At 42.1% G+C, this 15,120-nt stretch overlaps 1 protein-coding gene across 4 annotated transcripts in view; it reads right to left on the reverse strand.

The window, feature by feature from the left end:
• PLEKHG4B (pleckstrin homology and RhoGEF domain containing G4B) overlaps positions 1 to 13,043 on the reverse strand; it is an 80,143-nt gene extending 67,100 nt beyond the window's left edge. For all 4 annotated transcript variants that reach the window (XM_029053140.2, XM_029053139.2, XM_029053138.2 and 1 more), the window contains exon 1: positions 12,754 to 13,043. In XM_029053140.2, the coding sequence (XP_028908973.1) occupies positions 12,754 to 12,810 (57 nt within the window). In that variant the 5' untranslated portion in view covers positions 12,811 to 13,043. The remainder of the gene's footprint in view (positions 1 to 12,753) is intronic.
• Positions 13,044 to 15,120: the final 2,077 nt, after the last annotated feature.

Here is a 15,120-nt window from a genome sequence, read left to right on the forward strand (position 1 = left end):
GGCCTGGATACCTACTTTAGTGAGAAAATTGAAACCGTCAGGTGTGATCTCCCTTGCTCCTCTCCAGTCCCTCCCTCCTCCTGCCCCTTCTTCAACACTCCCATCTTTCCCAGCAGTATCTCAATGGGAAATCTCCTGCCTCAGTTCCCTCATCTGTAAAAAGAGGATTAAGACTGTGAGTCCTATATGGGACAAGGACTGAGTCCAGCGCAATTATCTTGTATCTAACCCAGAGCTTAGAACAGTGCCTGGCACAGAGTAATCACTTAAATACCATTATTATTATTGTATTACAAAAACATTCAGTCTATGTTTCCCTACCTCTCATGGATCTCCAGTGTTGGCCCGTCCACCTCTGCAACAAACAGAAACTCCTTACCATAGGCTTTAAAGCACTTTAAGCTCCTTTCCTCTTCTCCCATGCACTTCTGCTTCACCCTGACTTGCTCCCTTTGTTCTTCTTCCCTCCCAAAACCACAGGACTTATGCACATATCTGTAATTTATTTATTTAGATTAATGTTTGCCTCCCCCCCTCCCCCAACTGAAAGCTCCTTGGGAGGCAGAGAATGTGTCCGTATATTTTTGTATTGTGCTCTCCCAAGTGCTTAATACAGTGCTCTGCACACAGTAAGTGCTCAATAAATATGATTGAATGAATGAACTCAATCACCTTGCCCTCTCCTACCTTACCTTGCTGCTCTCCTACTACAACCCAGCCCATACATTTTGCTCCTCTAATGCCAACTTACTCACTGTACCTTGATCTTGTCTAGCTCACCGCCCACCTCTCGCCCACATCCTGCCTCTGGCCTGGAATGCCCTCCCTCTTCATATCTGACAGACAATTTCTCTCCCCACCTTCAAAGCCTTATTGAAGGCACATCTTCTCCAAGAGGCCTTTCCTGACTAGGTCCTCGTTTCCACTTCTCCCACTCCCTTCTGCATCATCTTTGCACTTGGATTTTCTCCTTTTACTCACCCCTCCCCCAGACCCACAGCACTTATGTACATATACGTTATTTATTTATTCATATTAATGTTTGCCCTCCCCTCTAGACCATAAGCTCACTGTGGGCAAGGAACATGTCTACTAACTCCATTATATTGTTATAATGTACTCTCCCAAGTGCTTAGTACAGTGTTCTGCACACAGTAAGTGCTCAATGAATACAATTAATGGACTGATTGATTGACTGATTGATACTCCCTCCTACTTAGACCCATGTGGGACAGGGACCATGTCCAACCTGATTATCTTATTTCTACCCCAGCATTTAGTACATTCCTTGGCACACAGTAAGCGCTTAACAAGTACAATAATTATTGTACAATTATTATTACTAATTATTAACAATTTGATCTTGGGTAGAGGGGGCAGTTCTGGGTTTCCTTGGTTCCTCACTGCTCCAGTGCCACCTACCCAGGATTAAATTTCTCTGACTTGTCTAACGCTCTTAAGCCTGTGAAGCAGCTCCCGCCCACCACCCATTGCTAGGGAGTGGAGGGAAGTTGCCTTGGCTATTATGAGATTCCATGCAGGTGCTTTAATGCCTGGTAGTCTCAGATTAGTTGACCAGGCAAGAGGGGGGAAGAAAAAAAAGTAGTGTTACCTAATGGAAGGAGCATGGGCCTTGGTGTCAGAGGATCTGAGTTCTAATCCTGTCTCTGACACTTGTCTGCTGTGTAACCTTGGACAAGTCACTTAACTTCTCTGTGCCTCAGTTACCTCATCTGTAAAATGGGGATTAAGACTGTGCTCCCCATATGGGACATGGACTGTGTCCAACCTGATTATCTTGTATCTACCCCAGCACTTAGTACTGTGCCAGGCACATAGTAAGGGCTTAACAAATGTCATTATAAAAAAGGGGAAGAGACAGTAAAGATTGGGCTTAATGTGTATTCCATTTCCCCCTTCAAGTGTAAAATGGAATTCATTCACTGGAAAGGCCTCCCTGAAATCTTCCTTCAGCTCTTCCTTTACCAAATCAATACAAAGAGAAGTTGGAGTATGAAACATCCTTCAATCCTCAGGAGATGGAATCTTAATCTCCATGGAAATCCCCATGAATTGAAGGAGGCAAGCCTCTAATGGGTTTCAAGGAGTCAGATAAAAGGGCAGCCCAGAAAAAAGAATAATGTCAGGGGCCAGAGTCCTTTCCCTTTAGAATCCTTTCTTTTAACCTTTTCTCAAAATCTGTCACTGGCAACAGAAAAGAAATATGCTGATCTTCTCAAGCAGAAAAGTCAGCCAAGAATGTGAAAACTCAGAGGAGTGACTATGGAGTAAATGAGGCTTCTGGACATTCTCTCCAATTTCCCAAATAACTTTCCAGTATCTTTTATTCAAGCTAGGAAGTCAAACTGAAAAAATAAATCCACATAACTGGGGCTTTACTCCACTCCTAGCCTGTAACTATAACTGTGATTTTTCTGAAATTCCCCTTCAAATTGCTCAATATTACATTTAAAATATCCCTTGCATTAGTATAAACCTAGGATAATGGTTTTTCAGTTCCCCTAAACTGACTTGGGAAATTGTAGCCCCTGAGGAGGGGCTAAATATATGCTCCTCATCATAGTGGGAAGATGGTGGGGGAAGTGGAGAGGAAAATGAAAGAGGGACAGATACACAGAGGATTACACATATGTACATATCCTTATTTTTGACCATTTCCCCTATCTGTAATTCATTTTAATGGCTGACTCCCCCTCTAGACTGTTAGCTCCTTGTGGGCAGGGATCATGACTATCAACTTTATTATATTTTACTCTCCCAAGTACTTAGTATAGTGCTCTGCACACAGTAAGTGCTCAGTAGATCCCATAAATACAATCGACTGATTGAGAGAGAATTTCAGAGAGACAGAATAGAGGAAAAACACGATGCAGGGTAATTGGCAAGGAACAGATGGCCCAAACAGGGCAAATAGAAATTCCCACAGATTTCTTATGGGTCACTATAAATTTCACTCTAATGGACTTCATGTGAGAGACAGAGAGAGAGAGCTATAGATAGAACACAGTGAGAGAGACAGAGAAGCTATCCAAGCAGAGCTAGAAAGATCCAGGGGCTTGGCAGAACTGGGAGGGACCAACTGAAAAGGACAAGTCAAAGGGCACAAAAGAAGAAAGAAGTAAACAATGGTTGACCGGGTAACCAGAGAAGGAAACCTAAGAAGAAAGAAAAGGCGTCATTCATTACAGAATGATGATCAGACACGCAGGCATTTGAAAGAGCACAGAGAAAGAGATGAAAACAAAGGAAGGGGGAAACGTTGTATTGGAATAAGTAAAAATTGAAGTGGGAGATGGACAGTATCAGAAACAAAAAAAATGAAAAATGTCACAGGAAATATGGACTGCCCAAAAGTGAGTTTATTTTCATCATTCTAGTTCCATTTCATTAGTTATAAAATAGGAAGTTAATGCCTGAGGTATGTGAACAGGTATACATAAAAGATAGGGAATGATAGTTTTTCAAATAGGGATATCTCTCGCTTAGAGAGAGAGAGAGAAAGAGGGTGTTCTCTTGCCCCATCTTTATGGGTTCTCTTTGGTCTCCTTCATGATATTCTAGACTTCAATTACATCCACTCTCAGCCTTCAATTTCCCAGACAAAAGGAAGACTCCTAATCTTTTCACTCCATCCTTAGACAGAAGCTTCACCAGCCCCTTGAAAATAAGGTTGGTGACCTCTCAGTACCTTTTCCAGCTCTATTTTATCTTTTTTCCTAACATATGGTGAAGAAAGCACACTCCTTATTCCAGGTTTGGGCAACCAGGGTTTACATAGTGGCAAAACTATGACTTTAATTTTGCTTTGCTTTCCATCCCTTTTCTGCTGATGCCCATCCAGCATTTGGTTGGTCTTTTTGTCTGTGGTTGCCGATGCACAGAAGACCAATGATTGTTTTATGAACCATCAACAATGATTTTGAGATCTCTTCCCTAAATTGTGACTAATAACTCCTAAACAATTTTAAATTCCACTAATTTTTCAGGTATGCAAGCTAAACTCATGCATCTGTAATTCCCAGGACCCCCTCTCCCCCCATTATCTACGATACCCTTCTTACATACAGGAGATGAATTTGTCATCTGCCGGTCCTTCAATACAGAGAATATTTGAAATTAGGGGCTACATACTCTTACCAGGAGTTCTGCAACATATTCTGAGTTCCTTAATCAAACCTAGCCTCCTTGTCAATCAACATTTGGAATGTTTGACTGGCATTTGAGTCACAACTGATCCATACTGGTTGTTATCTGCCTTGCATCTCATCTCATAATATTTTGGTGAAGACTATGCATTTGTCATAATGCATAATTTGTCAGTGAAAGGACTGGAATCTGCCTGCCAGCCTGACTGAACTCTGGAGAGTGCTGCAAAGTCCACAGGGCAAAAGGCAATTCTTCTAGCTGCCCAATCATTACAGCTCTATTCCCACACCTTAGCTTCTTCAGGCACTTTTAAAGCTGAAGAGGTAGATGCTCTGGTCACTGTGCAGGTGATTAATAATAGCACTGTTATTATAATAATAATTGTTAAGCATTTACTATGTGCCAAGTACTACACTAAGAACTGGGGTAGATACAAGATAATCAAGTCGAACAAAGTCCATGTCCACACGGGGCTCGCAGTCTAAGTAGGAAGTATTCATTCATTCATTCAATCCTAAAGTCATAGTTAAAAATTAAAGTCATAGTTTTGCCACTATGTATTTATTGAGTGCTTACTGTGTGCAAAGCACTGTACTAAGTGCTTGGAAGAGTGCAATATAACAATAAATGAACATTCCCTGCCCACAATAATGCACAGAGGAAGTTAAGTGACTTGTCAAGGTCACACAACAGACAAGTGGCAGGGCCGGGATTAGAAACCAGATCCTCTGAGTCCCAGGTCCGTGCCCTTTCAAGAGAGCTCAGGGGGGTCTGATGGGTAACTCCCAATAGGAGGGTGACAGGGAGAGGATAACTGATTGTGGAATTTCTTTTCTAAATTTCTTTAAATATATACCAGGCACATGCAGGGCATGAGATTGTCTAGGTGCAGTTTTGTTGGACACAGGTCCACGTGGACATCTCTTTTCTTAGTCCCACAGTCTACATAGACATAATATTAATAGTTACCCTTCACACTCATAGAAGACATCACTGAAAATAGTGAAATTTACATCTGGACTGTGTCTATCATGATTATCTTGTATCTACCCCAGTGCTTAGTACAGTGCTTGACACATAGTAAGTGCTTAGCAATTCAATCAATCAATGGTATTTACTGAACACTTACTGTGTGCTGAGCACTATCTAAGCACTTCAATCAACTGATCAAGCACTTGAGAGAGTATAATACAGTAGAGTTGGTAGATTCGTCCTCTGATGACAACAAGCTTAGAGTCTAGCAGAGGAGGCAGACATCAATATAAATAAATAATGGATATGCACATAAGTGCTGTGAGGCTGAGGATGGGGTAAATACCAAATGCCCAAAGTGTACAGATCCAGGTGCATAGATGATGCATAGACAATTATCTATGTCTATTATCATAGACATAGGCTATTATCATTATCATCATTAGTAGTTGTAGTGGATACAGCACAGGACTGGAAGTCAGAAGGCTATGGGTTCTAATCCCAGCTCTGCCACTTGTCTGCTGTGTGACCTTGGGTAAGTCACTTCACTTCTCTGGGCCTCGGTTACCTCATCTGTAAAATGGGGATTGAGATTGTGAGCCCCATGTGGGGCAGGGACTGTGTCTCCATTTGTCTCCACCCCAGCTCTTAGAACAGTGTCTGGCACAAAGTAAGCACTTAAAAATGCCACAATTAGTAGTAGTAGTAATAATTCACTTATAAGGGTCTGAAAAGGCCCATATGAGACCCATAGTTCCAGCTGCGTTAGGACATCAAAAGATTGCCCTTGCAGAACTGTCACATTTGCTGTTTGCAGCACCTAGTCCTGTTTTCTCTTTAGCTTCCTTGTCTCTTAAATATTATGAAGGTTTTTTTTTTCCAAAAAGAGCTACTCCTTTCTTGATAACAGTACACCATACTGCTCTATCCATGGCAACTGGCTCTCAGTTCTCTGCTGGGATGCAGCATTGTCTGGGAGTTTGTTCTGTTGTTAAGCATTTCCTCTTTCCTCCTTGCTTAGCAACCTAATTTCAACTCACTTTACAGTAGCTGTTTTGGTTTGTCATTCATTCTTCCCCGGAGTCTCACCCAGTATAGTTGTGAGGAGAACAGAGCTTCCATGCTAGGGTACTGACTTGGTTCTAAGACATCACTGTTTTTTCATCCTGTTTTGCCATTCGCTGTCTAGTAAAGCCCATAATAGCACTGCACGGAACTGCTCAAGGCATTGAAATGTGGCATTTGTCTGGGGTCCAGGTTTCATAGCTGTAGAGAAGCTAGGATAGTTCTTGACCTCTGTAGAGATTTGGAGATCAAATCCATGGTGTCATCACACTCTGACAGTCTCCCAAAGGTGTACTGGCCGTGATTTGGTTTTCTACTTCCTTGTCTATTGCTGTGTCACATGCTGCCTAAGTAACAGAACTTTGTGACCACATTTACTTCCATATTGTCATTATAAGTGTTTGGTTGTGTTCACGGCTTCCCTGGTGCCGGCTGATGCACGTTCTCAGTTTTTGTTAGACTTATCAAAAGCCCGTAGTGCCTGGATGATTTGGTGAAGGGATTTTCAATCATTTACATATTTTCCTGGGTGTGGGCTTCTAGAGCACAGTGATTCTCAGACAGTAATTCTTGAATGATTGTCTCTAGGACTTTGGATGAAGCCCAAAGCCTGTTGAAATGGAAGAACTTCCCGATAGGTGTGAAAGTGTGTTCTAACACCTGCGACCAAGTTTCCTGTTGCATCTTCCGACCTGTTCATCCCAAGCGCTTAGTACAGTGCTCTGCACATAGTAAGCACTCAATAAATACTATTGAATAAATACTATTGAATGAATCTTCCAGTGTGGCTGCATAGAATAGATTGAGCAGAACTAAGCCTCTATGCAGCCCTGCTTAACCCACCTGGCGATGAGCAATGGACCAGAGCACCATCACTCCTGACCTCGCCAGTCTTACCAAGTTGATGAACTATTCAGGGCAGCCAAATCTACTAATTATTTCCAGAGACTAAATCTACTGGTGGCATTCAAAGTTTCTTTAAAGTCTATGAATACCAGGTAGAGGTCTGGGTGCTGTTCCCTGAAATCTAAGTGTATCTGGCATACAACAAAGATAATGTCCTCTATGCCACATTATGATTGAAAGCCACATTGGGATTCCAGAGTGTTTAGTGAATGATATTCCTTAGGAGCTGATCCAAGAGTACTCTTAGCTGGGAATGTTTGGTCAACAATATTCCCTAGTAGGCAATCCAGGAGTATTCTAGCTAGGAAGTTGCCAGCAATGGAATGTAATAAGATGCCTCAGTAATTGCCACAAATCTGATGGTGGTGTTTTTGAGGTTGTGACATTTCCCCAGTGGTTCATAAATTGTGGAAAAGCTTGCACAAGAGCTTAAGCAGGGTTTTTCCTCAATGCTCATAGATCTCAGCTGGTATCCAATTAGGGAAAGATGTTTTTCCATTTTTCCTGGCTCTGACTATGACTTTCCCAGAAGAGCCACTTTTTCATATGCCAGAAGATATATTTTTACAGGGCCTCATCTTCAATCCGGAAAGGTATGTTGAGGAGAATACTGAAATGTTTTTGCCACATCGGGATTCCTAGCCACATCGGGATTCCTAGTCTGGGAGAAAACCAGAGTCGTCTTCATTCTGTAGAGGTATGAGGATGGCATGGAATAGGGTTATATAAATCTTCAGCAAGGTGTGGAAGTTATTGGCTTCAAAACCTGGGTCATAGCATGCAAATCAAATTAGGGAATATGTGCCATGCCAGAGAGCCAAGCCTTTGCAGACCCACAATTCTGCAACACCAATCCTGACCAGATGTCACAGATTTGCTGTAACCGCACCCTGAATTTTGCAGAAAGTTGGCATGAGAAATAGTGATGGAAAGAGGGAGCAATTAGATAAAGATCTGATGAAGGGGAAAGGTGGAAAGGCACCAAGTAGCATGTATCCAAATGGGCAGGAGAGAGAATTTGGATAACTTTAGAAAAGTTTTAGAGGACACCGACAATTTCTAGAGTTTTGCAGCAACATTCTCTTTCTGATTACTTTCTGACCTGAAATGCAGGCTCACCAGAGTTATTCCAGGAGCTACTCTTTTCCTATCAATATGCCTCTAATTCACAAGAATATTTTTAGTCAATCAATCATATTTACCAAGTGCTTACTGTGTACAGAGCAATATTCTGAGCACTTGGGAGAGTACAATATAACAGAGTTGGTAGACCCGTTCCTTGCCCACAAGGAGCTTACAGTCCAATGCAAACTCTACTGACAGCTGAAAAGAAGGGAATTGAACAGAGGAATTGGCTGTTCCGTAATGTAAGAGAGGATGGTGGGAATATAATAATAATAATAATGTTGGTATTTGTTAAGCGCTTACTATGTGCCAAGCACTGTTCTAAGCTCTGGGGTAGACACAGGGGAATCAGGTTGTCCCACGTGGGGCTCACAGTCTTAATCCCCATTTTACAGATGAGGTAACTGAGGCACCGAGAAGTTAAGTGACTTGCCCAAAGTCACACAGCTGATATAGTGAGAAGGTGTTAAAAAAGCGTCCCAGTTTATTTAGTTTAAAGGACATACATAGCTACACTGGATGCTGCTTTACTGTGGGACAATTGATTGTCCTGAGGAAAAGCCCATCCTTAGATTTAGAGTTGAACTGAGTCTCTGTTTCCCTCATTATTAGGACCCACATGGTTTTCCCTTTCAGCCCTGAGAATGTATGAGCAATATACACTCTTGGAAACAGAAAAATGAATAGCTTGCTTCATTTCCCTGTATCCTCCAGTCCAGCCAGCTCCTGGACAAGAATCCCCCAGAAGCTTCTAACTGCCATATCTTGACTGCCTGATTTCCCACAAAAGAGGGCCTATACTGCCCTCCATACACTCTCAGAATAGTCACAAGGACACATCCTCCAGACCCACCCACCCCTCAGAGCAGTGCATAGCCTTGAAGATGCACAGTGTCTCCATCGGGGGAATGAGGAACTGGAGAGATCACAGCTTGAGCATGCCTCAGTCTTTCTCTACTCTCCATCAGAGCTAACCAGACTGAAAGGCACCAATTTTCCTACCCTTAGCAGTAGCTTAAGAAACATGTTAGTACTGGGATCGTTCAGCGGCAACCAATGGGGTTTGCAGAGAGTAATGTTGGCAACATGCCTGGAGTTCTGGATTATTATAGCACCAAAGACTGAGGAAGACACAGAAAGAGGAGAGAAACATGGAGGCGTATGGGAGCTGGATTTTTTTTGGTCATAAATCTCATCAATCAATGGTATTTACTGAGCACTAATTCTTTGCAGAGCACTGTAGCAAGTGCTTGGGAGAGTAGAGTACAACAGAGTTGGTAGACTCATTCCCTGCCCACAAGGAGCTTATGCAGGGAAAAGGAGATGTGTCTTGCTTGGAGAAATGTAACCTCGGTGGGTTCACAGCTGCAACTTGTAGCTACCAAGTCAATCCCTTAGGACAGTGGCTCGGAACGAGGAGATACTTCATCCAAGCTTGCTGAATGTGGTGGTGATGACAGACCCTGAGATCCCAAAACTGAAGTGAATTCTGTCATCCAATGAGCTTCAAATAAGTCTAAGGAGATGATATTAATCTGTGAGGAGATTCTGTAGTAGCACTTTCTAAAACTTTACTATGCCACTCACAAAGCTGCACTTCAGAATCCCTGTAATAACATAGAAATTGTTTTTTCAAATTAGAGGATGCACCTGCTTTTTGGAATTCTAGTACAAATAAGGTTAACTTCGCTTAAGAATTTCTCTTTATCAGAGTGGTATTTTCCATCACAAATCTGCTGATGGCTCTTAGGGATGAGTTTGTTGCACTGCATACCAAAGTCATGATCTCACTTACACAAAAAACCTGTGGGGTTCAAAGGCTATAATGAGATTTTCCTAGGTCCACAGCAAAAAAGGCTTCTTTTGCCCTGCTTCCTGGACCTGCATGTGGCTTTATTTCTAAAAGTAATAGATTATGTCATTCAATCTGTTCTATGAAAAATAATCACCTACCTACAAAGTTTTGGAGCAGACAAGTGTAAATATAAACAAAGCTCATTTGGAAAAAATCCATGTGGTGTTCTGTTCACTATAATCACCCAAACCAATAATATACATACTAAGGAAAAATAAAACAAAGATCAAAAGAAGGAACAGAATTACATCCTGGGAAAGCATTTAATGCTTATGCAAGCGTGCAAAGTTATAATTTAAGGATAGGAAATGTGCTTGACCATACCAAAAGATTCTAAAAGTGTTCTCGAAAAGCAGTCACTAAGGCGACATAACTGAATAAAAGCCATCAACTGTAATTTCTAAGCTTTATCCAAAGCCACTAAAATCTCAAACTGACACCACAATGAGACATATCAGAGGCATTCTAATGAAAATGGCTGAATTAACACTCCCCTTAAAGGAGACCCTCTAAAGTATGTCATTCAGGAGAAGTTATTTTATTTTCTTTCTATTAAGAGATGGACACATTCTTTCGGGACTTATTGTCTTTTATTCTAACTTTTGAAGACTGACAATATGTTTATGATGCGGATGGAGTTCTCAACCAAGGAGGAGCCTTATGGTAGTTATGAAGACTTCCAGAATGGGAGCCTAGAGGAATTGATTATGCTGGCGGTGGTTTGTACTCGCACTCAATCAATCAATCAATCAGTGGAATTTATTGAGTGCTATTTGCAGAGCATAATACAAGAAAATTAGCAGACACAACTCCTGTCCATAATGAATTTACAGTCTAGGGGGGGGACAGACATTAATTTTGTACACATCTGTAATTTTATTTATTTCTATCGATGTCTGTCTCTTCCCCTCTAGATTGTAAGCTCGTTGTGGGCAGGGAATGTCACTGTTTATTGTGGTACTGTACTTTCCCAAGCGCTTAGTACAGTGCTCTGCACACAGTAAGCACTCAATAAATATGACTGAATGAATGAAAGAATAGGAATAAATAATTTAGATGCTACTGTTGCTGGAGTTACCTTCCATGAGGGTGAATTTGACTGAAAAGGTCCATATGTGGCAAGTAGTCACTTCCACCCCATGTGCCCATGAAGTCTTTTCTAGACTGTAAGCTCCTAGTGGGCAGGAGACATGTCTACCAAATCTGTTATATTGTCCTCTCCCATGTTCTTAGTACCATCCTCTGCACACAGCAAGCATTCAATAAATATGACTGCTTGATTGAATAGTGTGAAGTAATCTCTGTTGCTGGTGGCTCTGCCTCTTAGAAGATTCCCAACTCCTCTGCTCAACTAGAATAATGCCAAACTGTGGTGATTTTTTCATAGCAACCCCCACAGCCACAAGGCAATTTCATAGCCAAAATCTAAGCCTCCAAAAATGTCTTTCCCTGGTCCTTTTGCTAAAGTTGGCTGTTATCCTACCCACTGGTTATCTGATTGGGACCAGAGCCACCAACTCTGTTGGAATCCTTAGGAAATGTTCCCCATGCTGGAAAAAAGATGCAAGCTTCAGCACTCTGAGACCAGATTCAGAAAATGCGTGAATTTTACTTAGAAACTGAAAGAAGTGAATGCCCCTAGTGGTCTACTTGAAATAGAGCACATAAAGGACTGAACCATCCTTCCAATCTAGGATTGGAATCTCTCTGCCAACAAGTGCTAGAAATACATAACTGGGCAAGCTTACAGATCTGGAATATTTGTCTGGGAGGAAATCTTTTACTAAAACTAAAACGGCAGGCACACTCCAATAACAGACCCACTTTACTGACACTATTTCACAGTCTACTGATTGTGATATACAGGACTCGTAAATCTGCTGGACTTTGCTATCAATTAAAATAAATAACTTTTTCACCTACATCTTATTAATAAAACAGTTTCATAAAGAGAAAATTATGTACAATTTATCATATTTCCTTTAATTATACTCAATTCTTTAAAAATCACCTGAAGTTATCAAGGAAGTGTGTGTTCAGGTGTTATAGAGATTCTTCAGGAGGAAAATTCTTTTATTTACTTACAAAGGACAAAGTAAGAGCAGCACATTTTTATAATTCACTTGGAGAAACAGACTCAGGAAACATCATCCCATTTCCTTGAGTCTTGTCCCTTCTGAAACTGACAGCCATTCCTTCATAAAGTCAATCTGTTGTGTTTCAAAAGCAACAAATTCCCTTTCTCGAAAAGTGGAATGTGGATAATTTTCATTGTTTGAACTAAAGAATGGTGAACAAACACTTCAAGCAATGGCATAGGAGGGCTGAAATATGGCCAAATATCTCCAGTGCTCCTTTGTTCTAGTTAACACACTGAAACCCTGGAGTGCAGTTGTGTTTTGAGTGGCATATCATTTAGTTTCTTTTTCTTAAAAAATTCTATGAAACAGTTTGGATAATTAACTGTACTGGATAGAATGAACAGAAAAACCATAATGAACAAATATCAAAAAAGTCAGCAAAATGTTCTCTACTTTCTATTCCCGTGTGGCCAGGACAAGAAACTACTGTCAGTAAGCATCGAAAAACAGAAAGTTTTCTTACAAAGATAATTTAGCACCATAAAACTAACAGCAGTTTTGTAGTTTGGAAAGAAGACATACCTTTATCCTCAAACAGCTATCCCCTCGAGGCTTTGGAGCTGGGGCTTTGTGATTCATGCTGACTGCCTTTTTTCCAATCCCAGGGTAAAAATGTTTCCATAAAGTCCACTTTGTTAACAGAGTACCCACCGGGCAGAAGTCTGTAGCATGTGGGTAATTTCATCTGACCTTTCCCCTGACTTCCCTCTGCCTTCTGGGGCTACACTTGTGCTGCCTGTGCTCTATTATTTTTTTTAAGGAACTACTTGCTGCACTCAGCTAGTCGTCCACTTGTTAAACCGGGAGAAAACAAAGTTCCCACCTCCAAAGCAGCATATGCTGCTCTCCTGCTGCTTAATTATGCAGGCTGATGTAACTTCCTTCATCAACACAAAACTGAGAACCTCCCTGCTAACAGACAAAGCAGAGCTGCCCTCAGGATCCTGCAGGAAACCATTTTATACTGAAACTTCTCCAAAATGAAATTACAACTCCTTTCCATAAGAAAGGGCATTCCTCCAGCTTGTGAATGTGCTTCATCCCTTCTATATTAATTATATGAGCTCAGTAGACAGTGAAGAACTACACTTTATGTTCAGATGTGGTACCTACTTTGGAGGAACTCTGAAATGTTCATTTGCTTTCTAATTTCGAGTTTGGAAACGGAGGGGAGCCACATGCCAGCACTTGCTTTGGATTGCAGGGCAGATTCCACCAGTTAAGCACTCTAAGGGGCTTTGCCTCGCTCCAGAGAAGGAGAATGCTCCTCAAGTTCAGAATTGGCTCTTTCTGGAATCCTTATTACCACCGACACAAGCTGGGAAAGGAGGCCCAGAAGGATCTCCTGCCACCCTCCCCTACCATCCCACCTAATTCTATTTAGTATGTGCAGTCTGGGAAGGTCCTGGATGGTGTGAGCTGTGAGGGAACTGTGAAGCTAAGGAAGAGAATGGGCTGCAGTCATCATGGCACAAGCTAAAGAAAAAGTCAGGGGAAACAGGTTAAGTTACCAGGGCAGGGGCAGCATGGAGGGAGTGAGAGGAAAGTGTGAATTAGCCACTGGGATGGGGTTTACACAGATTTGGGTTCAGGGTATGGAGAGGTGGGGGCTGTCAGGGGAATTGTGGGGATTGAGCTCCAAAAGATCTGCAGGGAGGACATAAAGAGTGGGGATTGAAGGACAGAGTGGTGGTGGGGAAAGGCAGCTAGAGTAGAGAAAATGGAAAAAATTAAATGGCTTCCGCCGGGACAACCAGTGGAGTTGGAACCAAAACAAATCTAGTTCAAGTCACTCCCAGACACACACTTCCCAGAGAGCCAGGGTTTGTGTGGTTCTCGCTGAGCAAAACAATGGCCCCGGGGTCACTAATTCCCTTGTCTAAAGTTTAGAAGATGATTCTAACCATATCAAACATTCCAATCAACCAAACATGAGTATTTAGTCCTCTAAGCTGTAAGTCCTCTCATGTAAGGACACTCTGCCACCTGTCAGCTGTGTGACTGTGGGCAAGTCACTTTACTTCTCTGTGTCTCAGTTCCCTCATTTGTAAAATGGGGATGAAGACTGGGAGCCTCATGTGGGACAACCTGATTACCCTGTATCTACCCCAGCGCTTAGAACAGTGCTCTGCACATAGTAAGCGCTTAACAAATACCAACATTATTATTAGTCCTCTAGACTGTAAGCCTGTTGTAGGCAGGGAATATGTGCAGGGAATATGTCTAACAACTTTCTTATATTGTACTCTCTCAAGTGCTTAGTACAGTGCTCTGCAGCCAGTAAGCGCTCAAGCGCCGTTTGTAAGCCTCTTTTCTGGAGTGTTTTGTTTTTCTGTTTTTAAGTGACATCACATGGGGTGGTAGAGATGCTGGGAGAAGCTGGGAGAAGCAGCATGGCATAATGCATTGAGCATGGGCCTGGGAGTAAGAAGATCATGGGTTCTAATCCCTGCTCCACCACTTGTCTGCTGTGTGACCTTGGGCAAGTTACTTCACTTCTCTGTGCCTCAGTTACCTCATCTAGAAGATGGAGATTGAAACTGTGAGCCCCAGGTGGGACAGGGTCTATGTCCAACCTGATTTGTTCTTAGTACAGTGCCTGGCACACAGTAAACGCTTAACAAATACCATAATTGTTAGAGACCCGGTGACCTGTAACAGGGTCTTTAGCGTGTTACTGTAATGGATCTTTCTTGTGGTATGTTAATTATTCATTTCTCCCTCGGCCAATCATTCAGTCCCCACCCTCCTGCTGTTTAAGTATCCCAGGGCTTAGAACAGTGCTTGACACATGGCTCAGTGGAAAGAGCATGGGCTTTGGAGTCAGGGCTCATGAGTTCGAATCCCAGCTCTGCCACTTGTCGGCTGTGTGACTGTGGGCAAGTCACT

Source organism: Ornithorhynchus anatinus, chromosome X2, assembly GCF_004115215.2.
Source record: "Ornithorhynchus anatinus isolate Pmale09 chromosome X2, mOrnAna1.pri.v4, whole genome shotgun sequence".
NCBI lineage: Eukaryota > Metazoa > Chordata > Mammalia > Monotremata > Ornithorhynchidae > Ornithorhynchus > Ornithorhynchus anatinus.